At 50.2% G+C, this 25,391-nt stretch overlaps 1 protein-coding gene across 2 annotated transcripts in view; it reads right to left on the bottom strand.

Moving 5' to 3' along the window:
• CRYL1 (crystallin lambda 1) overlaps positions 1 to 23,913 on the bottom strand; it is a 72,180-nt gene extending 48,267 nt beyond the window's left edge. For both annotated transcript variants that reach the window (XM_079721776.1, XM_079721777.1), the window contains exons 1-2: positions 23,786 to 23,913; positions 16,226 to 16,333 (exon numbers count right to left, since the gene is read on the bottom strand). In XM_079721776.1, the coding sequence (XP_079577902.1) occupies positions 16,226 to 16,333; positions 23,786 to 23,835 (158 nt within the window). In that variant the 5' untranslated portion in view covers positions 23,836 to 23,913. The remainder of the gene's footprint in view (positions 1 to 16,225; positions 16,334 to 23,785) is intronic.
• Positions 23,914 to 25,391: the final 1,478 nt, after the last annotated feature.

Genomic DNA, 25,391 nt, shown 5'->3' with positions numbered 1-25,391 from the left:
GTTTAGTCATTAAGCATAGTCAAGGGCCTTTAGTTCTCCCTTAAGGGATAGAGATAATACTCTGAGCCGTATCCTGGGAGCTGTCTTGTAGATACTGAAACCCTCACCAGGTGGAAGAAGTTAACTCCATGATGAGCAGACTGTAGCCATGACAGAAGCTGCCACAATTCCGAGAACTGGCCTCAAAGAGATGGAAACAAACCGAATGTGGAACTGAAGGTTAGCTGCATCTAAAACAATCAAGATGACGTTGGTCAGACCACCGACGACCAATTTCATGGTGACAGAGCTGCCTGTGCTGTTCCTGCCGGTAGAATAAAAGCTGTCTGTAAAAGCTCTTGCCCCCTGGTTGTCAGCGGAGGGAGTTGGCCTTTGGACAGGCGTCCGTCTCCCTCCCCCACCGCCGACCCCGGCTGCCAGCCTGCAAAATAAAGCAAACCTTCCTTCCCACCAGCCTGGCCTCGTTATTGGCTTTTGAGTGGCGAGCGGCCAGACCCCACTTTCGGTTACAACACCATGGATGAACCTTGAGGACATCAGGCTCAGTGAAACAAGCCAGCCACAAAAGGACAAGTACTGTGTGACTCCACTTGTATGAGGTCCCTAGAATAACCAACTTCACAGAGACACAGAGAGAGAGTGGGGGCTGCCAGGGGCTGGAGTAGGCTGCTGTCTAACGGGGACAGAGACTCCGTTTTGCAAGATGACGATGACAAGAGTCATGGAGACAGACGGTTGTACAACAGTGTGAATGCGCTTAATATCACTGAACTGGACCCCAACGTGATTGAGATAATAAATCTTATGTTATATGTATTTTACAATTAAACTTTTTTTTTTTTTAAAGGGTGAAACAAGGCCCATGGTGGGTAAAACCAGAAACCAGTGGTTGTTCAGCCTCAGTGGGCCCCTGGGGAGAAGGGCACGAGGAGGCGCCTCGCAATGTGGACCAGGGCCGCGCGGTTGTAACTCACGACACGTTAAATACACAAGGTAAGCACACGCACAAACATGCACAGGCTTTCCAGAACATTCTCTGGATTTCTCTGCCAGTGGCTCAGCCACTTTCACATGGTTTCAGGCCACAGGTTTTATCTTTAAGCCGTCGGAGTCCTTTGGAGGGAACAAGTCGGGTTGGTGCTCCTGGGTGCAGGGTGTCAGCCAGGGGTCAGGGAGGACCTGGGTTGGGGCGATGGCTTGAGCGTGGCCAGTTACCTGGAGGGTCTGGGTCTCAGGTCACTGGACCGGGCACTGTGGGAACAGGAGGCCACGGGAAGGCCGGGCATCATGTGAGTGAGGCCTGGACAGGAGGGACGGCCCTGGGCCGGTGTCTGCAGGGCATCCCTGAGCCAAGGTAACGCACGGGCAGCCCTGCTCATCCCGTCCTGTCCTGTCTTCTCCTGTCCTGTCCTGCCCTGTCCTGTCCTGTCCTGCCTTGTCCTGTCCTGTCCTGTCCTGCCCTGTCCTGCCCTGTCCTGCCTTGTCCTGCCTTGTCCTGTCCTGTCCTGCCTTGTCCTGTCCTGCCTTGTCCTGTCCTGCCTTGTCCTGCCCTGTCCTGTCCTGCCCTGTCCTGTCCTGCCTTGTCCTGCCCTGTCCTGCCTTGTCCTGTCCTGTCCTGCCTTGTCCTGTCCTGTCCTGTTCTACCCTGTCCTGCTTTGTCCTGTCCTGTCCTGTCCTGTCCTGCCTTGTCCTGTCCTGTCCTGCCTTGTCCTGTGCTGCCCTGTCCTGTCCTGCCCTGTCCCGGGGAGGTCAGTGCTCCTGAGGCACCAGGGCCCACGTGGGTCGGCCAGCTCCCTTGTTCTGTTTTTTTCTTAAAGCTGTGCATTTTGTATTTTGCTTTAGCTACAAATTGAGGAAGAGAAACTTTCTTGCTACTGTTGTGAAAAAATGGAAAGATGTGCTGAAATACAGGTTTCTTTATTATTTTACCAAAAAGAAGCTTCAGGCAAAGAGAACAAGTCCACGACGCATCAGGTGGACGCAGCCTCTCCTGCTTCTGGGACGGCTTCGTGAAGAAGCCCTCACAGGCCATCACCATGCAGGGGACTCGGGCTTCAATTTTTTAAAAGGAGACAGAATCTGTGAGAGTTTTGTCATATAAATGATTTGGAAGAGCTGTGGTGTATCAGCTAAAACAAACCAACCAAAAAGCTAGTTACACTAGTTCCAATATCCTTCATTGAGTGTTTTGGAAGAACTTCTGCCTCGAGCTTTGCAGGGGACGAACATAAATACCTGGAAAATGTACGACTCTCAGCTGGCTTCTCAGCCTCATACACTCACTACTCGGAGGCCAAGAACGGGTTCCACTAGAGCGCCCGCTAAGAGGCTGCAGTGCCCCAGCCTGACCTCTAGAGGTCAGCCCAGCACCAGGACTCAAGGCTCCTAAGTTCAGCAAAGTTAGGAGAAAAGGAGATGTTAACAATTAACAGTCTAGGTACAAAATGGGTGATCTTCTTGTATATTTCTGTTTTTGAGATTTTATTTAAAACAGACATTTATTAATTTAAAAAGATAAGAACTTATCAAAGAAAGAAAACACAAGTATTTCCCAAACAGCAGAATGTGTTCCCAGGTCAGATCCTAAACCCAGGTGTAGGGACGGGGGACAGGAGACTGTGGGTTTGGGTTATAAACTCTAGTATTAGCTGTCTTTATGCATGCATTTCCTTAACAAAATTGTTTAAAATATAACAACCCAGGCATTGGGCTGTTTCAGAGGATTCCTGGTGTCCTGACCTCCCTGTGCTCTGCGCCCGCCTGCAGCCCCGGCCGCGCGGCCTGCTTCCTGTCCGCGGCCAACTCCACAAGCAGCCTCACTGTCAGCCTGTTATGAAGTGCCAAGGGGATGTGGGGCAGGTTTTTCCACTTCCGCCCTCTTCCCTGAGGTCTGAGGCACTGAGGCGGCTGGAGACGGACAGGAAGCGGGGGGAGGGCAGAGCCAGGCAGGACCGAGCTCACGAACGCGTCCACTGGGCCTCGGCCAACACAAATCCTAAATCCCAGAAGCACAGGGCAGAGGCCAGCTGGGAAACGAGAGGCCAGGCCAGACGTGTCCCAGGGCCCGGGGATGCTCAACCGCGTCAAGCTGATGCTCCACAAAGGCCCCAGTGACGTCGGGACAACGTGCCGCGGCGCCCTCTGCTCCTGCGGTGGAATGTGTGCGGACACTTTCTTTTCATTCATTCATCACATTTTTATCATTTTCAGTGTCTCTGAAGTGGGAAAATACCAAACTTTTTATTAAAATTAGGAGCCCCATGGCTTCCCTGGTGGCGCAGTGGTTGAGAGTCCGCCTGCCGATGCAGGGGACACGGGTTCGTGCCCCGGTCTGGGAAGATCCCACATGCCGCGGAGCGGCTGGGCCCATGAGCCATGGCCGCTGGGTCTGCGCGTCCGGAGCCTGTGCTCCGCAACGGGAGAGGCCACAGCAGTGAGAGGCCCGCGTACAGCAAAAAAAAAATTTTTTTTAATAAAAATAAAAATAGGAGCCCCAGACTTCTTTTGTTTGACCGCATAGGGCCTTTAAAATCTGGAATCCCTTCCACCAAAGCTGGTCCCCCATCTGCCAAGGGCTGCACCTCCCCCACTCCATTCTCTCCCCACCCTTTATTCACACGGGTTACAGGCCCAGCCCCCTGGACGCCTCAATCTGAAAGCGTCTCCAGAAGCAGATGAAGTTCAATATGCGGTAGGAAGAAAAGTCCCTCCATCTGTCCCACAGGAGGCCTGAACATCCGCCTGCTGGGACCCAGGGCCCCGCTGTCACCCCTCTCAGGCACTCAGAGGTCTCTTCCCTTGGGCGGGAGACACCCCGGGGAACAGAGGGCCTGCTTCAGCCTCAGTCGGTCAATTCCACCAGCGCCCGGTTAACCAAAGTGTCCCCTGCTTTCCTATTTGTCGTTGCAGGAAACCTCATAGGGAGAAATGACCAGGAGTCACGTTCTGAGTCCACACGCTGATGTAAGTCCACGTGAGCCTTCATAGCCCTCCCCTCCCTGGGAACACGTGCGTCCTCCCACCCGGGCCTGCAGGACGGGGAGGTCGGCGTGAGTCCCCAAACCCAGCAACAGTCACTCCTAACCCTGCCATTCAGAGACAGCCAAAGTACTCTGATTTCTCCCCAATTTTAAATGTACAATTAGCATATGTAACTTTTACAGATCAGAGAAAGCAAAAGCCATTTGTTTGGGAAGAGGGGTAAATAACTAACATGAAGCAATTATCTGAACTGTCCTAGTGACAGCCAAGGGCCAGCAAGACCCGCGAACACAGACGTCAGGATCGACAACCCGCTGAACTGACGGGCCACTGGTGTCAACTTCTGGCGATGGCACTCAGGCCACTTCTGAACTTCGCAGCCCAGGTAGGTCTGGTCAGCTGCCGCTCTGCACAGTCCCTGTTAAACCCCTGCAGACAGGCTCCTGCCCACTGACTGACGTCTTCTTTATTGGCCTTCAATACACTTGATAAAATGTCCCCATGAGTGTCTTGTGCGTGTTTCTTATAGCTCCAGCTACTAGATGGCATACTTTTTTCGGTAACTGTAGCCGACGCAGATGGGAGCCATCTGTGGCCATTCTGTGATCTATTATCCTCAGTTATTCTGGCCAAAGCCATGTGGACAACAAAAAGTCAGTTTCAATCCAGGACAGACCAGTGCAGAGGATCCAGATCAAAACTGGGTTCAAGATATTGAAGCAAGTGCAGGGGCCTGGGTAGCAAGTTAAAAATGAGTCAGGGACCCAGTCACTGGGCCAGGGGCTCAGTTAGTCAGGAGGCGGGGCCCAGGGCAGCTGCCTAGCTTCAGAGCTCACCTCTGTGGTCCTATTAAACCCACATCCACGTAGAAAGCAGATTCATTTCTAGTGGACTCGAATTCAGAGTGACCATCGCCACATGGTAGTGGTGGCAGTAAAGAAACTGAGAAGAGTTCACCCAAAGACAGCGATTGCAGACAGGGCTCCAGCCAGACAGGCAGCTGGTCCTCTGCCCTGCCTGGGGTGGTCATTCAGACTCATGATGGCCCGGGCCAGGGCTCCTGGTCCCATGAGGCTAGAACGGCCCCGTCACCACGTGGAAAGGAGACTGGACCCAAGTCATGAGGAGCCCCAATGTCTGGGTCCAATTACAACTTTGTTTACTTGATTTTTGTTTTTCTTCTTACAATACATCCATCCTCTCAAATTCCTGAGCCCTAATACATGCCAAGCATTGAGCATACAATGGAGAACAAAAGCGAAGCAGCGAAGCATCTGCTAATGGGTTTTCCGAGGTCAAGCTCCCTTTCTATTATGGGATTTAAATATGTGGAGTTTTTACCTTTTTTTTTTTTTTTTTTTTTGTGGTACGCGGGCCTCTCACTGTTGTGGCCTCTCCCGTTGAGGAGCACAGGCTCCGGACGCGCAGGCTCAGTGGCCATGGCTCACGGGCCCAGCCGCTCTGTGGCATGTGGGATCTTCCCGGACCGGGGCACGAACCCGTGTCCCCTGCATCGGCAGGTGGACTCTCAACCACTGCACCACCAGGGAAGGCCTAAATATGTGGAGTTTTAAGTGACTTATTTCGCCACCTTGTTAGAAAAAGATTAGTCTCGGATGACAGCATTCTTATTTTCTTTTAATTTACTAAGTACTCTTGGCATGATATGAGTTGTGATAATTTCTTTTACCTTCTAATGTTTTAATACTTCAAAAATCAACTTGACCCAGTTCAAGTTCATTTTTGCAAGTTTAGAATCAAGATGTACCATTTCAACCCACTTAAGATTTGTGTTTAATAGGTCTAAAACTCAGAATTTTCATGCAGGAGTAAAGAGTTTCAACATTTTATTTTCTACTATAGGATGTTCAGAAGAACTGAATATGGTAAGTGAGCCAAACCGCAAGGACGGGGCAGACGGCAGAAAAGTCTGTGAAAAACACAGCCACAGGCTCTAGAAAACGTTCCTATGACTAAGTTAAAACAACTATGGAGCTAGTGCTCAATACGTTCTAGGCTCTGGGGACAGGAATCACTTTCTTTCTGTGCCAATCCTGGCTGGTGTTCGGAGATCGAACACCGAGGGGCGCCGAGAGGAGGGCACAGCTCTGTCCTCGCCTGTGGGACAACAAGGACCACAGAACAGGGGCCACAAGAGGATGTTCCTTGGGACTTCCCTGGTGGCCCAGTGGGTAAAACTCTGTGCTCCCAATGCAGGGGGCCCGGGTTCGATCCCCGGTGAGGGAACTAGATCCCACATGCCGCAACTAAGACCCGACGCAGCCTAAATAAATAAATATTAAAAAAAAAAAAAAGGATGTTCCCTGAGCACAACAATGGCCCACCAGTCAATTCAACCCAATCGGGAAAATACACTGTTTATGCTTCTTGACAAAAGGATAAAGTTGGCTCTCCTTAAGCCTCGTGCCTAAGACATGGTCAGGGACACTTCATCTTGGGGTCCTGAACCTCTCAGGACCACAGCCAACACCCAGTGTTGCTGTCGACGTGAGCTGACAGTCATTTCAGCCTGCGGGCTGATGCTTCTCTTACTGAAAGAAGCAGTGATAATTCTTTCCTGGCTGAAAAGGTGGTGACACTCAGAACTCATCTTCCTGACCAAAATATTCCCAAAAGTAAGGTCTGGATCCGAGCCTCTTAACTTGGTCTCTGGTGCAGGAATGGCACATTTGAAAATCCCATGATTTAAGAAAGGGGAGCAGGTGGCCTTACATTAGTCACAAAACCTAAAACTGAGTGGTGCCCCACCTAGGAGGGTGACCGGACAGCACTCAAACCCAATTCTCCTGGAGGCTTTTGCCAGCAACAATCTGAGCAGAGGCAGTCACAAGATAGCCTGAAATCCCACTTCCTGTCAGAAGTACAACCAGTTCTGCGTATTAAAGTGAACTCGACTTAACACATATGTGGGTTATAAAAACAAAGCCACTGTATGAGGAAAGATTTGTGTGTACTCAAGTCTTAAGACATAAGAATTCAGTACACTTGCTTGTTCTATAACAAGGATGCTAACAGTAATTGTTTTGGTTTGGTGTTTTTTGTTTTGTTTTGTTTTGTTTTGGTTGAAAACTCTTACAGGCCAATCTAATTGACCACCAATAATATTTTAAAGTATTAGATCTTAATTAAGCAAAGTAGTAGGAAAATAGGAAAGCCTTTAATCTGGCCTAAAAAAAAAAAAAGGAACAAGAAAACCCTACTTATAATTTTCCCACGTTCTCCCTGATGCCTGAAAGGACTTTAAAAGTGGCCAAGATCTTTAATGATACACCTAAAAAATAAGGCCTATTAATACAAATACCCCAAGAAGTAGGACAAAGAACTTTTCAATTAGGAATCATAAGAGTTTTCTCTTGGTTACAGCTGCGTTGGAACTAGGTCTACAAAATAAAAGATGAAACGATAACAGAACTGAAAAGTGTAGAGGTCAGTAAACTACAGTCCAGTTCCCATAAGGCCTGAGAGAGAATGATGATTTTTACATTTTTAAATGATTGAAAAACAAACAAACAAACAATACTTTGTGACGTGTGACAATTTTACGGACGCCAAAGCTAGTGCTAACACACTAAGTTTGCTGGGACGCAGGCCTGCCCCTTGTTCGCACACGGACTGGCAGCTTCAGCTCCACAAGGAGGAGCTGAAAGGCCTAAAGCTCTACCGTCTGGCCTTTCCGAGCTGGTCTGCAGCCCACACCAGGCTGGCTCAGGGTCGCCTCTCCAGGCTGGGCTTCCCTCCAACCCTGGGCCTGCTGTTGAGCTAAACTCTCAGCTCCAAACTGCCTCCACCAACACGCTTGCCAGAAAACCAAGTAAAAGCCCAGCATGTGAGGCCCAGCACGACTCTCACTACCATCCCCATAGGGACTCCCTGTGCCCCGACTCAGACAAACCACTAATGTGGGAACAAAAGATAAATTTATCAAAGTCAGTGTAATTTTACCTACTTAGGAATGCCATAAATTCCTCAAAGTTCTTTACACTGTATTCCCCTTAATGGTTGTTACACTGACAATAAATTCCTATTGCTCCCTACATCACCTTGATGAAATAAAATTCGTATTTCAAGGAATTTTATTTATGAATTTATTTACAAATTTAATTTATGAATTTATTTATAAATTTATAAATTTTATTTGTAAATTTCCAGGAAAATTTAAACATAAAACTTTTCTCTGCCCATCTGGGCCTCCTCCCTCCCCTTTAGTGCTTCTTGTGCATCTGAATTAACCACACCTCCTTAGGAGAGAACCTTCCTTCTGAACCTTTTCTGGGGTCATGACAACCCACCATGTTTGTATGGTTTTAGTATGTTCAGATCTGGATTGTGTAAACTGTCAATAGGAAACAGAGCAGGACCCTGTGGGGTACAAGTCCTTTCCATGTCCCTCCCCGTTTCTCCTTTGTAGGAAACAGGCTTCATTCAGCCTCCTTGACTTTCCCTGAGCTCCAAGGGGCAGATTCAAACAGTTGCTAATGAGGGAAGGGAGGGTATTCGGAGAAAAGGGAGGAGCAGTCAGGAAACCATAATGCTGGGTTTCCCTGGTGGCGCAGTGGTTGAGAATCTGCCTGCCGATGCAGGGGACATGGGTTCGAGCCCTAGTCCGGGAAGGTCCCACATGCCGCAGAGCACCTAGGCCCGTGAGCCACAAGTACTGAGCCTGCGCGTCCGGAGCCTGTGCTCCGCAACAAGAGAAGCCACCGCAATGAGAAGCCTGCGCACCACAACGAAGAGTGGCCCCCGCTCACCGTAACTAGAGAAAGCCCGCATGCAGCAACAAAGGCCCAATGCGGCCAAAAATAAATAAGTAAATTAATTTATTTTTTTTAAAAAAAGGGAAATCTATTAAAAAAAATACTCTTACCATACGATCCAGCAATTGTACTCCTTGGTATTTACCCTTAGGAGTTGAAAACATGTCCATACAAAAACCTGCGTGGATGTTTGTTTATAGGAGCTTTGTTTATAACTGTCAAAATGCGGGAGCGTCCAAGATGTCCTCCGGTAAGTAAATGGATAAATAAACTGCGGTGTATCCCAACCACGGAGTATTATTCAGTGCTAAAAGGACTGAGTTATGAAAAGACATGGGGAAAACCTAAGTTCATATTATTAAATGAAAGAAGTCCATGTGAACAGGCTACAGACTGTGTGATTCCAAACTGATACAGTATAAAGCTCAGTGGTTGACAAGGGCTTGGGAGGAGGGAGCACAGGTGAAGTGGAGCGGCACCCTGCGGGGCCCTCCTGGGCACAAAAGCCTTTTGTGTCCCCTTTTCTTGTTGGCAGGAAAAGGGGTTCAGCCTAATAGATCTTCCCTGAGTTCCAAAGGGCAGATTCAAACAGCTGCTGATCAGGGAAGGGAGGGCATGCAGAGACCAGGGAGGAACAGTCAAGAAACAGCGCAGACTTAGGGGGGGTCCCTCCTCCTCCTCAAGGAATATACATCGCAATACCTGTCTGAGCTCTTCTGCAGAACCCAGGTGGAGGGTGGTAACTTCAGGCTGAGCACAGGATTCCTGGAGCTCCGCTCTCTTACCTCACCACCAACCAATCAGAAGGAAGTCACACACCCTGAAGCGCTCACCCCAAATTTTGCCTATTAAAGACTTTTCCCTAAAAACCACTGGGGAGTTTGGGTCTTTTGAGCACAAGCCACCTGTTCTCCTTGCTTGGCCCTGCAGTAAACCTTTCTCTGCTCCATACTCTGACATTTTGCTTTGTTGGGCCTCACTGTGCATCAGGCACATGAAGTTTCATTTGATAACACAGGAAATTTTTAGGGCAGTAACTTTTCCTTATGATACTATAATGGTGGATACATGTCTATATGTCTGAACCCACAGAATGTACAGTAAGTCCCTGACATACAAACGAGTTCCATTCCAAGAGCACGTTGATAAGTCCAATTTGTTCCTAAGTCCAACAAAGTTAGCCTAGGTACCCAACTAACACAATCAGCTATATATACCGCTGCTTTTACGCTTGCTTCCGGACATCTTGGGCTTGAAATAAAGATACTGTACTACTGTACTCTAGACAGTACTGTACAGTAAGGTACACAAAAGCACAGTGGTTGTCCACTTGTAGAGGATGCACACGCGTGACAGTGTACACCAGACAGGGGAACTAACTTACGTGACTGGACATGCGAACACACGTTTGCAACTTGAAGGCTCGTATGTAGGGGACTTACTGTACAACACTAAGAGTGAACTGTGATATTGACTATGGTCTTTGGATGATGATGACGTGTCATTGTAGTTGTAACAGATGTACCATCCGGTGAGGGATGCTGACAGCGGGGGCGCTGTGCAGGTGTTTGGGGCTGAGGGGAACACAGGAAAGCTCTACGCCTCTCCTCAGTTTTGCTGTGAACCTAGAACTGCTCTAAATAATAAGATCTGTTTTAGAAAGAGAGGGACTTCCCTGGTGGCGCAGTGGATAAGACTCCGCACTCCCAATGCAGGGGGCCTGGGTTCGATCCCTGGTCAGGGAATTAGATCCCACATGCATGCCACAACTAAGAGTTTGCATGCTACAACTAAGGAGCTGGTGAGCTGCAACTAAGGACCCCGGGAGCTGCAACTTAGGAGCCTGCCTGCCACAACTAAGACCCGGTGCAACCAAATAAATATATAAATATTTTAAAAATAAATAAATAAAACAAAAAGAGAAAACGCAGGAATTAAAAAGGAGCTGTTTCATTAAAAAAATATTTATCAACTAAAAAAATAAAAGAACTGAAACCAGCAAAAGGCAGGGTTGCCCTAAGGGTACGTGCACGAGGGGCCTGTGTCTGAGACCCGGGGTCAGGAGTGAAGCAGACAAAGTCAGACCCTACTCGGTCCCCCGACCCAGGAGCATGACTGAGAAAACCCCCAGCGGAGAGTCTGCAGCACACTACACTAGGTCCAGTGCAGGCCCAGGCTTTCCACAGACTAGGGCCACACTCATTCGAGCTCAGAGGTCACCAAACACACAAGGCAACGAAGGGGAACAGGTTCTTTCACCCCAAAATACGCCACCTTGGCCCAAGGATTGTGTTGAGATAAAAGCAATCAAAACCCAGCAGATTCAGAAAAGGCTCTTGCCTTCCCCCTCAACGGCCTAAATTTACATCGGAAAAGGGGCCTGGGTCAGAAGAGACAGTTTTACCGGAGAAACACCTGCACAATAGGGCAGCCTTTGTTATCCCAAGGTCTCCTCTCCTTCCTGGGAAAGGCCTTCCCTCCTCTGTATCCTGACGTCCCGCCCAGGCAAGACTTACAGAAGCCTCAGCTGCCCGGCTAAGCCTTGTGAGTCCTAATGGCTTTAGGGGGCTCCCCTATGTACGAATTACATCTGGTTTTCTCCTGTTAATCTGCCTTATATCAATTTAATTATCAGACCAGCCAAAGAACCTAGAAGGGAAGAAGGGGACATTTTCCCACCCCTACCGTGAGAAACCACCGCAAACTTTATTTTCCTTCTGAGCACCTACTACTGCTGTGATACTGTGACTTACAATAAGAAAGATGTAGCTGATCTTCACAGAGCTGGCACTGAACTCCTAAAAACTCTTGGAATTTCCTGTGAAGAGAGCAACAAAGGTGGCTTTTGTTATGTTAATGAGGTGACTTTTGAAAGCACCTCAGGATAGGGGCTCGTTCCCTGTGGCACCATCCCAGTAATTACAGTCTTGCCCCTGACCTGGGGGCGGAGAGTGAGTTCAGTCACCAGCGGGCAATGATTTAATGGGTTTAATCAACAGTGCCTAAATGATGAAGGCTCCATAAAACTCAAAGATGGGGTTCAGAGAGCCTCCAGGTTGAACAGATGGAGATTCGGGGGAGGGCACTCAGAGGGCAGGAAAACTCCGCGCCCCTCCACGTGTCCCCTTTGCCTCTCTTCATCTGGCTGTTGATTTGTAGCCCTAACACCGTTGGTAATAAACCAGAAATCTAGTGAGTAGCTAGTCTCCCGGGCCCGTGAGCTGCTCTAGCCACGGTTAGCAAACCCAAGGAGGGGACTGTGGGAACCTCTGATCCACAGGGCGGGAGCACAGGTGACAACTGGGCTTAACTGGCGTCTGGACTGAGGGGCTTGCGGGACCGAGTCCCTCACCTGTGGAGCCTTGAAGGCATCTCAGAACTGAGCTGAGTCGTAGGACGGGCAGCTGGGGTCGGAGAACTGCTTGGTCTGGGAAAACCCACACGTCAGGGGTGGAAACCGGAATCTCAACTATTAAACACGTGGGTCGAGCAATTCTTGTGTAAAGGGCCACATAGGGATATTTCAGGCTTTGTGGCCACAGGAGGTCTCTGTTACATACTTTTCTTCTTTTTTATTTTATAATCCTTAAAAGTGTAAAATCCAATCCTAGCTCACAGGATACACCAAACACACCGCAGCCCTGATTTGGCCAGTCGCCTGGTTTGCCAGAGCTGATGCTGAGACACCAGGCATGCCAGTGACTCCTTTTGGACTGTCCACCCCCCTCCGCTCCCCTCCCCTTGAGGTTTGGGGTCTTAGTCTGTTGTGTTTACCACTTAATCTCCAGCCTCCATGCCCAGCACACAGGGGGTGCTCAGTCAGGGTGTTTGAATGAATGAAAGTGGGAATAGTCAGGAAAGAAATGTTTTTACCTCAAACTCCCCTATGGTTTCTGCAGTGAAGGCATGGGGGATCCCCCCAGATCTCCCCGAATTCCCTTTACCAGCCCATCCCCCCAGCTTGTGAATTCTTCGTTGCCCCCTCCCTCAGGGCACCACCCTGGACCCAGAAGCCTGGGAGTCACACCCAGGCAGGAGTGTGAAAGCCTCTAGCCTCCAGGGATGAAAACTCTGCAGAGCATTTTATGCTCCAGGACTCCAATGCAAACTCGCTGACGCTGGATCTCCTCCCCAAATCTTACCTTTGTCTTCCTTATCCCGACCCCAGTCTCTCACTGGTTTCTCCCAGAAGCACTTTTTTAATAAATCACTGGCCCAGGAATCTTTGTCTCAGGTTCTGATTCTGAGGAACCTGATCTAAGACAACCCCAGGTACTGGAATTATCAGATATATAATATAAAACAATCATGTATTAAACGCTCAAAGATTTGAAAAGTGCAACCACAAACAGTCAGCAAACAATGAGAAACTATTAAAAATGAGCAGGTATATTTGGAGAAGAAGCAAATAGAACTTTTAAAATGGAAATTTAATTACTGAAATAAACTCAGTGGATGGTTTAAATAAGAGATTAGATACAGCTAAAACTAGAATGAGTAAACTGGAAGAAAGATGTAAAGAATGTACCCAGAATGTCCTGCAAAGAGAGAGGGAGATGGAAAGTTGAAAGAGACTTTAAAAGATCTGAAGGCTAGAATGAGTTGGTTTGATACACATATAATCAGAATCCCAGAATTAAAACAGACCCAGCAATCTCACACTTAGGTATGTACCCTGTGGACACTCTTGCACTTAAGCACCAGGAGACATATGAAAGGATAATAATGCAGCATTGTTTACATTAGCCCCCAACTAGAAACAGCTATAACGTTCATCAGGATAAAATATAAATAAATAACAGCAAAGTCACACAGTAGAATATCATATAGCAATGGACGTAGATGTACTACAGCTATAAGCAATGACATGGGTGAATCTCACAAAAATATTTTTATAAAGCACAAAAACAAGCAAAACTAAACCATATATTGTTTAGGGAAACAAATATATGATACAACTTTTTTTTAGGCAAGGTAATGGTATATACAAAATAAAGGAAGTTGGAGGTCAGATTCAAAAGGTGGACACAGGGTATTGATAATACTACTCTAGACCTCAAGTTCATGAATGTTTGTTTTATTCTAGTCTTCATAAACTAGTATAAGTGACCTGTTCTTTTGTATATATTTAACATGGAAAGTAATACTTGCAGAATCTCTATAAAACAAACAATATAGACAAATGCTGAAGATGCCTGTCCTTGGCATGTCAGATAAACCACGGCTGGACTCTGTGTCCTACTATGTCTTTGAGTGGGTTCCTGACCATTCACAGACCTAAGTTTTCTCATAAAATAAGGCAGTAACTTCCCAGTGAAGAAACATTCACACGTCTTACCTCCTGTCCTAGTCCCAGAGCCTGTAAAGGTGAACCCACTGGGGCTGGCTGGGGGATAAGAGGAAAGCTTGTTCCAGATGGAACTGTCTGAGGGATCATAAAACTTTCTAAACAAGGCAAAGGAGGGAATAAACTACTGGTTGAAAAATCAGTTGTTGTTGGTTTTTTTTTTAGGTCTGAAGAAAGAACAAAGCACACATAATGGAATCCAACTCTTGGAGGATATCAAAAATGGAATTTTCTTATACAACCTACCTGTTCAAATTAGCATACAATCATTTCAGCCTTTCTAAATAAAAGTTTTGGGTTTTTTTCTTTTAAAAAAAGGGATTCCCTGGTGGCACAGTGGTTAAGAATCCACCTGCCAATACAGGGGACACAGGTTCGAGCCCTGGACTGGGAAGATCCCACGTGCCACGGAGCAGCTAAGCCCATGTGCCACAACAACTGAGCCTGTGCTCTAGAGGCCGAGAGCCACAACTACGGAAGCCCACGTGCCTAGAGCCCGTATTCTACAACAAGAGAAGCCACGACAATGAGAAGCCCACGCACTGCACCGAAGAGTAGCCCCTGCTCGCCGCAACTAGAGAAAGTTGTGCACAGCAACGAGGAACCAAAGCAACCAAAAATAAATAAATAAAATAAATAAATTTATTAAAAATATATATATGGCAGTAACATCCACCCCATGGGGTTCACTATGAGAATTAATGCAGTAAGATTACTAGGCTGTAAGCACCCTGGTGGGAAGGACTACCTCTGTCTTGTTCATCTGTGTGTCCCTGGTTAATAGCACGTGCCTGGAACACAGAGGTCCGTATGCCAATTCCCCTGGTTAATAGCACGTGCCTGGAACACAGAGGTCCGTATGCCAATTCCCCTGGTTAATAGCACGTGCCTGGAACACAGAGGTCCGTATGCCAATTCCCCTTCCTTGCATACAGTACAAAACAATGCACTAGGGGGTGTTTAGTTTTACGGTGGTTGTTTCCTTTTTTGGTTTTTGTTTCTTTTATTTGCTTATGTTTTTCAGATTGATGTTTCATCTTGTCACGGCTACATGTTACTCTATGTAAGAAGCACCTTGACTTCTCTGGGTTTTAGGTTCTTACCTGTTACACAACAAAGTTGGGCTAGGGTATATAATTTCTTTTTTTTTTTTTTTTTTTTTTTTGTGGTACGCGGGCCTCTCACTGTTGTGGCCTCTCCCGTTGCGGAGCACAGGCTCCGGATGCGCAGGCTCAGCAGCCATGGCTCACGGGCCCAGCCGCTCCGCGGCATATGGGATCTTCCCAGACCGGGGCACGAACCCGTATCCCCTGCATCGGCAGGCGGACTCTCAACCACTGCGCCACCAGGGAGGCCCTAGGGTATATAATTTCTTGATGCCTATAGCTTGACATCATACCCTATATATTAGTCTTTTCAAAGAGTCAACGATAAAGCATCTTTTGCTACACCAAAATGCACATTCAAGTTAACGATCATGGCTATGCCCCAAAGGAGGAGAGTAACTACCGAACAAACCAGGCCCCAGAGGGAACCATGATTAGTGATGGTATCTTGGGGGAGGGCGGGGCATGAATTAGTTTGGTTCTTCTGTCTTTGGACTCCCTGTTTTGGCCTTTTTCCTTTTGGTTCCTATTTGTCCTCTTCCTGGGATGGCCCCTAAAACTCCACCCTCTGCCGGCTTAGCGCTCAGCCTTTGCTAACTCCACCTACTCTCATGCCTTAAACAATACTTATCACAGTTAATTCTGGTCCTGCCATGTCAGAGCAACAGGTCAGAACGAACCTCAGGACCTCTGTTACTGATGCGCAGAGTCCACACAGCTCCAGGGCGTGTGACACAGGAAAGCGGTTCCCTGACTCACGCGGGCTGGAAGCTGAGGGTCTGCACTCAGTTCCTCCACTCCCCTCACACGTCTTCACCGCCCTAAGTCCTGTCCTCATAATCTGAGCCCCTGCTTTGGTGTGAATCCCATTCTCCATCAGCCTGGCCTTCACCCGCTCCAAGGCTGCGACAGCCAAGGAGAGTGAAATCACAGGACTTACAGCCTTGAGGACACGGAAAACAAGACCACCTGCGGCCATGGGCTGCTGGCTTCCTCCGCAGGTGCAGTGGACTCACCTGATGCTGTCCAGGGCGTATGTTACCTGCCGCTGCTCAACGTCATACAGTTTCACCTTGAAGCCTGCGCTGGCGAACAGCATTGCCCAGCTTCGCCCGATGAGGCCACTGCAGTGAGAGAAATTGAGAGGCCACCCGTTAGCTTGAAAACGGAGCATTTCCATTCCAGGCCCAGGAGGAAAGTTTCAAATTCCACGGCATCCCATTCCTAAAATCTTTGATATCTTAAAACGACACATTCTAACGGCGGTATCTACTTAAACTGTTGCTTCCGTGCAAGAGCTCCTGAGTCCTCACTCCAGTGCCCGTCCAGACCCCGCGGGGAGCATGGCAGAGACCAAAACCCCAGCAGGGAGGGGGCAGGGAGTCCAGGGGAAAGGCCCCCCTGGGGACCCCCAACTGACCACCGTCAGCCAAGTAACTGAATCTGAAGAACAGAGACAGCATTTTCCTTCTCCTCCTCCAATAAATAATTTCTGCTACCACCACCAGCACTTGAGGCAACATAAAAACTGTTCACATCTCGGGACTTCCCTGGTGGTCCAGTGGGTAAGGCTCCGTGCTCCCAATATAGGAGGCCCGGGTTCGATTCCTGGTCAGGGAACTAGATCCCACATGCAGGCCGCAAGAAGTCCGCATGCTGAAACTTAAGATCCCACATGCCACCACTAAGAGCCGGTGCAGCCAAATAAATAAATATATTTTTTAATTTAAAGAAAAGAAATGAATGCATAGCGCCCAAACCTTGGTTTCTAATATCATCTCCAACGAGGGAAGCGGGCTCAGTACCCCTCCCCTGAAACATCCTCACTGAATCTGCAGGGATCCACCTGGACCCCCTGATGTCGCCCCGTGGGACTTGGGGGGAAGGGGAGCCAGTGCAAAGGGGGTGCTCGGCCGTCGGCCTGCTGTGATCCGTGAAGCCCTCTGTCTCTGACCCCGAGCCTCTGTCTCCCCAGCATTCGGGGAAACGGTAGCAAAGCGCATCATTTGTTTCCCAGTAGATGGAACAGACAGCCCACAGGCTTCACCATGGTGAGTGTGTGAGCAGCTCCGGGGAAGCGGGGCCAGAGCAGCAGCCCGGAGACGGGCTCCAAGGAGGACTCTCCCCATTCCGGGCCCCCAGCCCGCCTCCCCCCAACTCAGCTAATCTACAGTTCAGGTTCAGAAACATTCCCAGCCTCAGAGTGGTTGAGGGAAGGAGCATAGCAGGCCTCCTCTTGACCAAAATCCTTCCACGGCCCCAGGCGCTCGGCCCCTAATTCAACCAGGCAGCCTGGAGAGGGGCCACTGTCTGGTTTCAAGGTGTCTCCGTGAAGCCACTGGTCCCAAATGCCGAGTGCAAACAACGAAAACCATCTCTACTCAACTCTGGAGCAGGGAGCAGCATTACACAGCAGGTTGTACTCCAGATTCTTCCGCACTATGAAATAATGTACATTTACATGTTATGTACATACAAATTTTCGGTTAAACCCTCAGCGCCCTAGACCCGCACTGTCCAATAAGGTGGACCCCAGCCACATGCGACTATTTAAATTAACAAGAATTAAATTTCAAAATTCAGTCCATCAACAGTAGAGACCCGTTTCAAAGTACTCGATGGCACGTGTGATCGTGGCCACCACCTTGGACAGCAGGGGTGAACAGAACATTTCCATCTTTGCAGAGCTGTTCTAGAGCATAGGAGTAAAAAAGAAACCCTGCAGAGCACAAGCCAGAGTCTGAACGAGATAGTCCTGCATGAAGACATCCTCGGCCTCTTCACACACACACACACACACACACACACACACACGCACACACACAGACAGACAGACACATACACACACACACTCTCTCTCTCTCTCTCTCTCCAAGCTGCAAGGCACAGGTAAAGGCCAGTACCATTCATGCTGGTTACCCCAGTTGACCCACCAACAACTGGCTGGTCTGAAGCGGGATGCACTGCAAGTGTAAAAACATACTGGATTTTGAAGACGGCCCAAAAAAAGGATGTAAACTATTTCATCAATAATCTTTATTATCAATTATTCATTGAAACAATAACACTTTGGAAATATTACGTTAAATAAAATATACTACAATTAATTTCACCTGTTTCTTTTTACTTTCTTAATGTAACTACTAGAAAATTTAATTACGCACGTGGCTTGCATTTGTGGCTTGCAATATTGGTCTAAGGGGCAGCAGCAACTTAAACGATGTCTAGAACTATAATTCAATCACTTATCCTTGTATTTAGTTTGGCACTGGGACACCTAGTTCATCCCCAACTATGCTCCCAGGCTGGGCTCACACAGAAGTCAGTCACATGTCAATCTCCCAGAGGCTGTGGTTCCTCGTGGTCCACAAATGCACTGGGAGACAGACCTCATGCTACTGCTTCCAACCTTCCCATCAAAGATGCTTCACAACGCTCTAGGCCGCCATGATGCTCCTGTTTGAATACTGGCTGCCAGGTAAACTAACTGATCTTCGTAACTTTGTTTATGGCTAAAAAAAAATCTACATAAGACAAATGTCCAAAAGGAAATAATACCTATAATAGATAAATACACAAAAAGTTCTACAAACTGAAAAGTAAAAGATGAACATGCCAAACAAAAGGGGGGAACCTGAATAAAGTACGTGAACAAATTAACTGGAAAACATACTTTACTGCCTTAGTTCAACGATAGCAGAGAAAATCCCGATCAGATGGCGGAGGCTGATCACGCCCAGTGCTGGTGAGGTGATGGGGATGCCCCCTCACCAGCTCCCAGGGCTTTTACTTCCAGAATTTATCTTAGGTTAATATAAGCAATGCACAAACATAGTTACTCATGGTAGAATTTGTACCAGCAAAAAAGTAAAAACTAACCTTCTAATATTTAGAATTGGTTAAATAAATCATATACAGAAAAGGCAAATCGAGTAAATTTTTTAACCATTGTTGAATACAGAGGTGGGTATGTGGGTATTCTTTTTTCTGTATTTCAACTCCTCTGTGTTTGAGAATTTTCATAATAAAAAGTTGGGGAGAGATGAGTTGTATTCCATACAACAGGCATTAAAGGCAAAGTCAGTTTATTTTTATTGTCGTGGGTTTCAAGGTCCGTATGGCCTGTATTCCTCTAGAGGAGGGACCAAGAGCAGAAAGCCCGCTCCTGGCGGACCCCTCCCCCAACCGTCAGTCACTGATGACGTCACAAAGTGGACACGAGCGCCCTGTGCTTGAAGAGGACTGAGCCCGCATCTCCTTAAAGCTGGGCCTAAACTCTGGAAACTGTACGTCAGCATCAGGTACTGGGGCTGAAAGATGATAACGCTGGGGACACAGCGGTGGGCAGGCGGGGGCAGGAGGGCGGACACAAGTGGGCAGGTGCAGCAGGGAGTCACAGCCAGACCCCAGAGAGAGGCGCAGAATCAGGCTCACAGCCCAGGACGAACGTGATCCGGCTCACCACCTTCCCACGGCCTTCTGGTCCCCAGCACTCCCCTACTTTGGGCCCCAATACAATTAGCTTCCTGGCCTTAGAGCCAGGGACATCTTGCTAACTTTTCCTGAACCCCTACAAGCCTGGGGAATAGAATGGGTCCTTACCGTTATGACTAATGCCTTAAAGCAGGGGTCCCCAACCCCCGGGCCGCTGACCAGTACTGGTCCTCGGCCTCTTAGGAACGGGGCCACACAGCAGGACGTGTGTGGCGGGTGAGCGAGGGAAGCTTCATCTGCCGACCCCCATCAGCCCCGTTACCGCCTGAACCATTCCCGTGCGCCCCTGGTCCGTGGAATCAGTCCCTGGTGCCAAAAAGGTTGGGGACCGCGCCTTAAAGCTTCTAAATTCATAGATCTGAATTGGTATCTCAAAGGCTGCTGCAGATGAACTTATTCTGTTATACGGCAGCAAAGCAGCCAGGGAGAAAAGTGAAGTAACAAAATTGGTTCAATTCTAATTTTATCATTAATGACACTTAGCTTTGAATAAGTCTACTCTAGATACTTTTTAAAGTACTTTTCCATTCTACAGTTACTAATTTACTGGGCAAAAGTTGAAGTAAAACAGTCTTGATCTCAGTTGGCCATGGAATATTTGCCAATAAGAGCTATTAATTATTTCTAGGAAAAGCATGTTTAGTGTTGAGCTGACGACAGGCAGCTGCAGCGTCCTAGGGTTTGCTCTGCGCGTCTGTGTATATGTCTGTGTGTCTTGTGCTTTAATGCAGAAGTAGCAGGAAAAAATGTATGCCTCACAAATTTTCTTATAAAGAATGTATGTAGTCATCTCAAAGTAAAATTCTGGAATAAAATAAATGAAAACAAGTTCAGGGGATGCATAGCCTGATATAAGACAACATCCTAGCAAGCCTTCCCACTACACATCTCTGTTACAGTAGCTCAAACATCTGTCTACTAGGACCAGGCGTGAGGGACATACAACTGGTGATGACAGTTTCTACCCTAAGGGGAGGGTCCCAGAAGCAGAACTTTCCTTGGAGGACTTGGTCCCTGAGCTCAGTCCTAAAGGAGTGTGCCCAGGAAAAGGGGAAAGCAAGAGGGCACATGGGGCCCCAGTGAGACAGGCTGGGACCCGGGACCCGGGACCCTTTGCCGCAGTGCTTACACCTGCGTACACACCTCTTCTCGAGCTACAGATACCAAGACACTATAGGGACCTAAAAATAACTGCGTGCATGAGCAGTGGGGACAAATTATGAACAAGATACAAAAAGACCAAAGACCCAACGGCCTCATCTGAGGTGCTAGGGGCAAAAGCAAGGTCCCGTGCATGATTGCTGCACACAGCACCACCAGGGGGGAGGGCAGACCACTTGAGCCGCCCCTCTGGCGGACCCGTGCATCCGCCCACACCCTCGCCCTATGTAAGGAAAAAGGTCACCAGCACCCCACACCCCCTCAGCACGAGTCCCAGTAAAGCCTTGCCTGAGTTTCTCCTCTGGCACCTTATCAATTTCTGCTGATTAAAGGGTCCAAGGACCTTGGCTGGTCACACCAGGAACACAGACCACGCTGGCCTCCCTAGACAGATCCCACCTTCAAAGCTCAAGGCCTAAAACCTCAGTGAACACAAGGCAGGGTGCGTCGGAGCTCTGAAGTCACATTTCGCCTCAGAAACACCGAGGTCTCTAAGGCGAGCTGAGGGCTACCAGATACAACAGCCTGGCAACACCGCTAGGATGGCTTCGGGAGACCCATCCCTACTGCCATTTTGTAAAGCTGCCGTTTCCAGATTTTCCCCCTTTAATGTTCGCACAGCCCTGGACCCAAGGGGGTTTTCTCTCCTTTCTTAATTCTTCAAAAACACACTCTTACTCTCTCAGGCCCACTGCTCTGAAGGGGCTCACCCTGCATGCTCTCAGGAAAGCTAAGTGCCCTGAGGAAGAGTGGCCTTTACGAAAAGATCAATGGAAAAGAACTAAATAGGGGTTGTATTCCTAGTGTGCACTTTTAAGAGGGAGTCTGGTAATTATTAAGAAAAAATGGAAAAACAATGGCCCAGTATGTTCCCAAAACTTTGAAGTATGTATATTTTGGTCTGCTGAAATCCAAGAATGAAACTCAACCAGGTTTTAGCCAATTAATTCACACTCCCCAGGCCCATTTTTTGAATGGATGCCCCTTGCAATGACCTATGGGGTTTAGAGAGAGAGAGAGAGAGAGAGGGAGGGAGGGAGAGAGAGAGAGAGACAAGGGGTACAGGAGGGGAGATGAGAGAGAGAAAGGGACCAGAGGGGAGAGGAGGGGACAGGGAGGAGGGAGGAAGAGGGAAGGAAAGCAGGGCTACCGCAGAAGCAGAGATGGCTGCTTTCGGAGGTGCTAAAGGTGTGGGGGAGGGACTTCCCTGGTGGCGCAGTGGTTAGGAATCCGCCTGCCAATGCAGGGGACACGGGTTCGAGCCCTGGCCCGGGATGATCCCACATGCCACGGAGCAATGAAGCTCGTGCGCCACAACTACTGGGCCTGCGCTCTAGAGCCCGCGAGCCACAACTACTGAGCCCGTGTACCTAGAGCCCGAGCTCCGCAGCAATAGAAGCCACCGCAGTGAGAAGCCCGCTCACCGCAACGAAGAGTAGCCCCTGCTCGCCGCAACTGGAGAAAGCCTGCGCGCAGCAACAAAGACCCAACTCAGCCAAGAAAAAAAAGTGCGGGGGAGACAGGACCGGCTCCTAATTCGTGTGGTGAATGAAGTTCGCCAGCCCTTGTCTAATTCTTTCGTCAGTCTCCCTCAAGGAATCAGAAGTAAACTGACTCCCCTGCATAGCTCCTTCCCGCAAGAACCAGAGCCGGAGAAGGGCGCAGAAGACCCCGTAACGAGAGGGTCTGGACACCACGGGGCCACTTACACGCAGGCTGTCTTACATGGTAAATCGTACGGGAAGCAGGATCTGGGGCTGGGTACAGCCGAAGAGGAGCCGACTGTCAATTAAACTGACTTTTCTGGTGGGAATGGACGGTGGGCGCCGCTGACCCGCGAGTGGTCCAAGGGTCACCTGTACAGGCAACTCAAGACTCCACTCAACATTGTTGGGTGCCGACAAGACACCAGTCCCAGGCCGTGGTTGATACACACTTGACCCTGGACAAAAGGTGCAAGGCAAGCATAGTCACCACGCCCAGGACAAAGTACACTTTTTTCTATATTTTATATCCCTTCAGGAGGCAGCCACACGCCCACGTGCCTGGAAAGGACAGAGGCACAGGTAACTCCACTTCTCCATGTAGAGGAAGCTGACACAAAGCGTCCTGTCTCCATCCTCGGAGGGCTCTAAGGAGACACCCGGACAGGGACTTGTTCTCAGGACGGGGCTGTGACGGGGGTCAGGCAGGCCAGCACCTCGGCGTTGTAACCGGACACTGAGCTACCCAGTAGGTGCGTCTAACGACCCACTGCAACTACCGACAAGTGGGTAGACTGCTATGCTAGCTTACCAACGGAAAGGTGCACACAGACGCCTGTTTTAAAAAATGAAAACAGCAGTTGCTTTACAAGAGGGATGGAGCACAAACCAGAAAACCGTGGATGTAACTTAAGCTGCTAACCTGACACACAACTCCCGGCGAACCCGGATGCCCTCGGGATCGGGCGCCCTCGCCACGCAGGAGGCGCGGATTCGGATCGCGCGGACCGCGCCCCCCGCGCCCAAGCGGGTTCGCCGAGTGACAGCCTCGGGCCGGAGCGCGCGAGACCACCCCCCCACGCCGCGCCGGCCCCTCCGGCCGACCCAGACCCGGGCCCCTCCGCGCCTCCCAGCGCCCATCCCTGGGGCTGGAACGCGAGAGAACACCCTTGTGCGGACCCGCGGCCCGACAGCTCTGCGTCCACTCGCAGCGCCAAGCGCCACTGTCCCCGCTGGGGCCGCATCACCGAACTCCGCCCGCACCCGCACCGCGCCGCAGCCGGGCCGCGGCGGGGGCGAAACGGAGCCGCGCCCCGCAGTGCGCCCCCGCCCGCGCCCGGGCCGGCCGGGTCCCGGGAAGGCGCCGGGGCCACCGCAGCGGGCGACAGCGCCCGCGCCCCGCCGCCACCCTCCCGGCCGTGCGGGCTCGAGCCCTACCTGCCGACTACTGCCACCCCGCCGGGCGCCGAGGACGCTGGGGACGCCATGGCCCGCGCGGTGCCCAAGCCCACAGCCGCAGCGCGCGCCACCCGGGCACTGGCTCCGCCCGCCCCAGAGCCGCGACAGGGCCCGGGAGCCTGGCCCCTGGGTGGGGCGCAGGCGGAGCCTCCACCTCTACACTCCCCGCGGGCGCGCAGGGCTCCGGGCCCGGCAGGCGGGGCGCTTAGCACAGCGTCGGGTGAGGGGCCGCCTGGCCCATCGCGGACGCGCGGAGCCTCCACCTCCCCTCGCCCCGGCGCGCGCACGGGAGGAGCTGCCGGGATGACCACGTGGACTGGACGCCCGGTGGCAGAGCAGCCACTTCGGACTCCAGTAACTCACTTCGTTTTGGCCATTTCCCAACGGCGCCCCTAAAGTCGGTGCACGGGGAGGGGACACCTCCAGACCAGGACAAGGCGTGACCGCTGAAGGACCCCGCAAACCTATCACTGGAATCCCCTTACCGTGTGAAGACATTAGCGCCACTTCCGTCCACACCAGCTCAAGGCCTTAAGCTGAGGACGTTAGTGCCGAGTTCACACTGGTAGTTGTCTCTGGGAAGACCCCGCCTTTCTCCGCAGATGAGGCCAAGGCCCAGGAGCCTTGGGACAGCAGGCAGAAAAGCTGGGGGGCGGGGGTAGGCCGTGGAGCCCGCCGCAGCCGGGCTGTGTTTCCTCCTACCAGAGGCCTAGATGGTTTCTGCTCGCGGTGAGAAGGAAACGTCACCGCGCCACCCCTGGCTCTTTTTGGAAACAGACCGGAGGAAAGGGCATCACATGTCCCGTGAGAACACTGTCCGCACAGCACAAACCGGGGCACACCAGTCATCCAGGTCAAGACGATTAGGCAGCTGTCGAGCGGAAACGCGTGACACTGAGACTCGGGTGACGCACGGAGCCCTTCCTCTGTCTTCCCCGGTCAGGAGCAAAAAGAGGAATGTCAGAGCCAGAGCAATTTCACAAGTTATCAATAAACATTTGAAAAGGCACTCAACTCACTTTAGGGAAGAGAATGAAAAGTGACACAACAAAGATGTCGCCTTTCGCCCATCAGACTGGCTGAAATTATGAAGACTGATAACGTTCCCAAGTCGGCAATGAAGTCTTTCAGAGGCACACCTCTTTCCTGCACAAATGCTACAGTGGCACGTAGTTGGGAGAGCGTCAGGTGCACCTGGTGCTGAGGGTACCAGACTGCAAGGCTCCCCCAGCCCAGATCTGAGCGGTTTCCGTAGCCACACAGGCAGCACGCAGGCCAAGGCGCGCGCAGAGTGCGCACCCTGTAGGGCGCGCTCCCGGGGTGGCAGCCGCTGGGCTGTTCGCTGCTCTTCAGTGCTAGCTAGCTAGCTCTTTGCTAAGAAGGTGCTGGTCCCTAGAGTAGTGGCAGTTACGGGAGTCGTGAAAAAAGGCAAAAATGGAAAACAGTGCTCAGCCTTTGTTTTTCAGCGAGCCGGTACAGGGGCAGCGCACGGCCCAGGCAGCAAGGGCGGCCCCGGAGACTCCACTCAGCATCTCAGCATCAGATGCCAGAGCTCTGAACTGTGTCTGTGAGCATCTGTGCTTCA

This window comes from Hyperoodon ampullatus (assembly GCF_949752795.1).
Source record: "Hyperoodon ampullatus genome assembly, chromosome: 16".
Classification (NCBI taxonomy): Eukaryota; Metazoa; Chordata; class Mammalia; order Artiodactyla; family Ziphiidae; genus Hyperoodon; species Hyperoodon ampullatus.
This window is presented reverse-complemented; position numbering and strand designations above follow the sequence as displayed.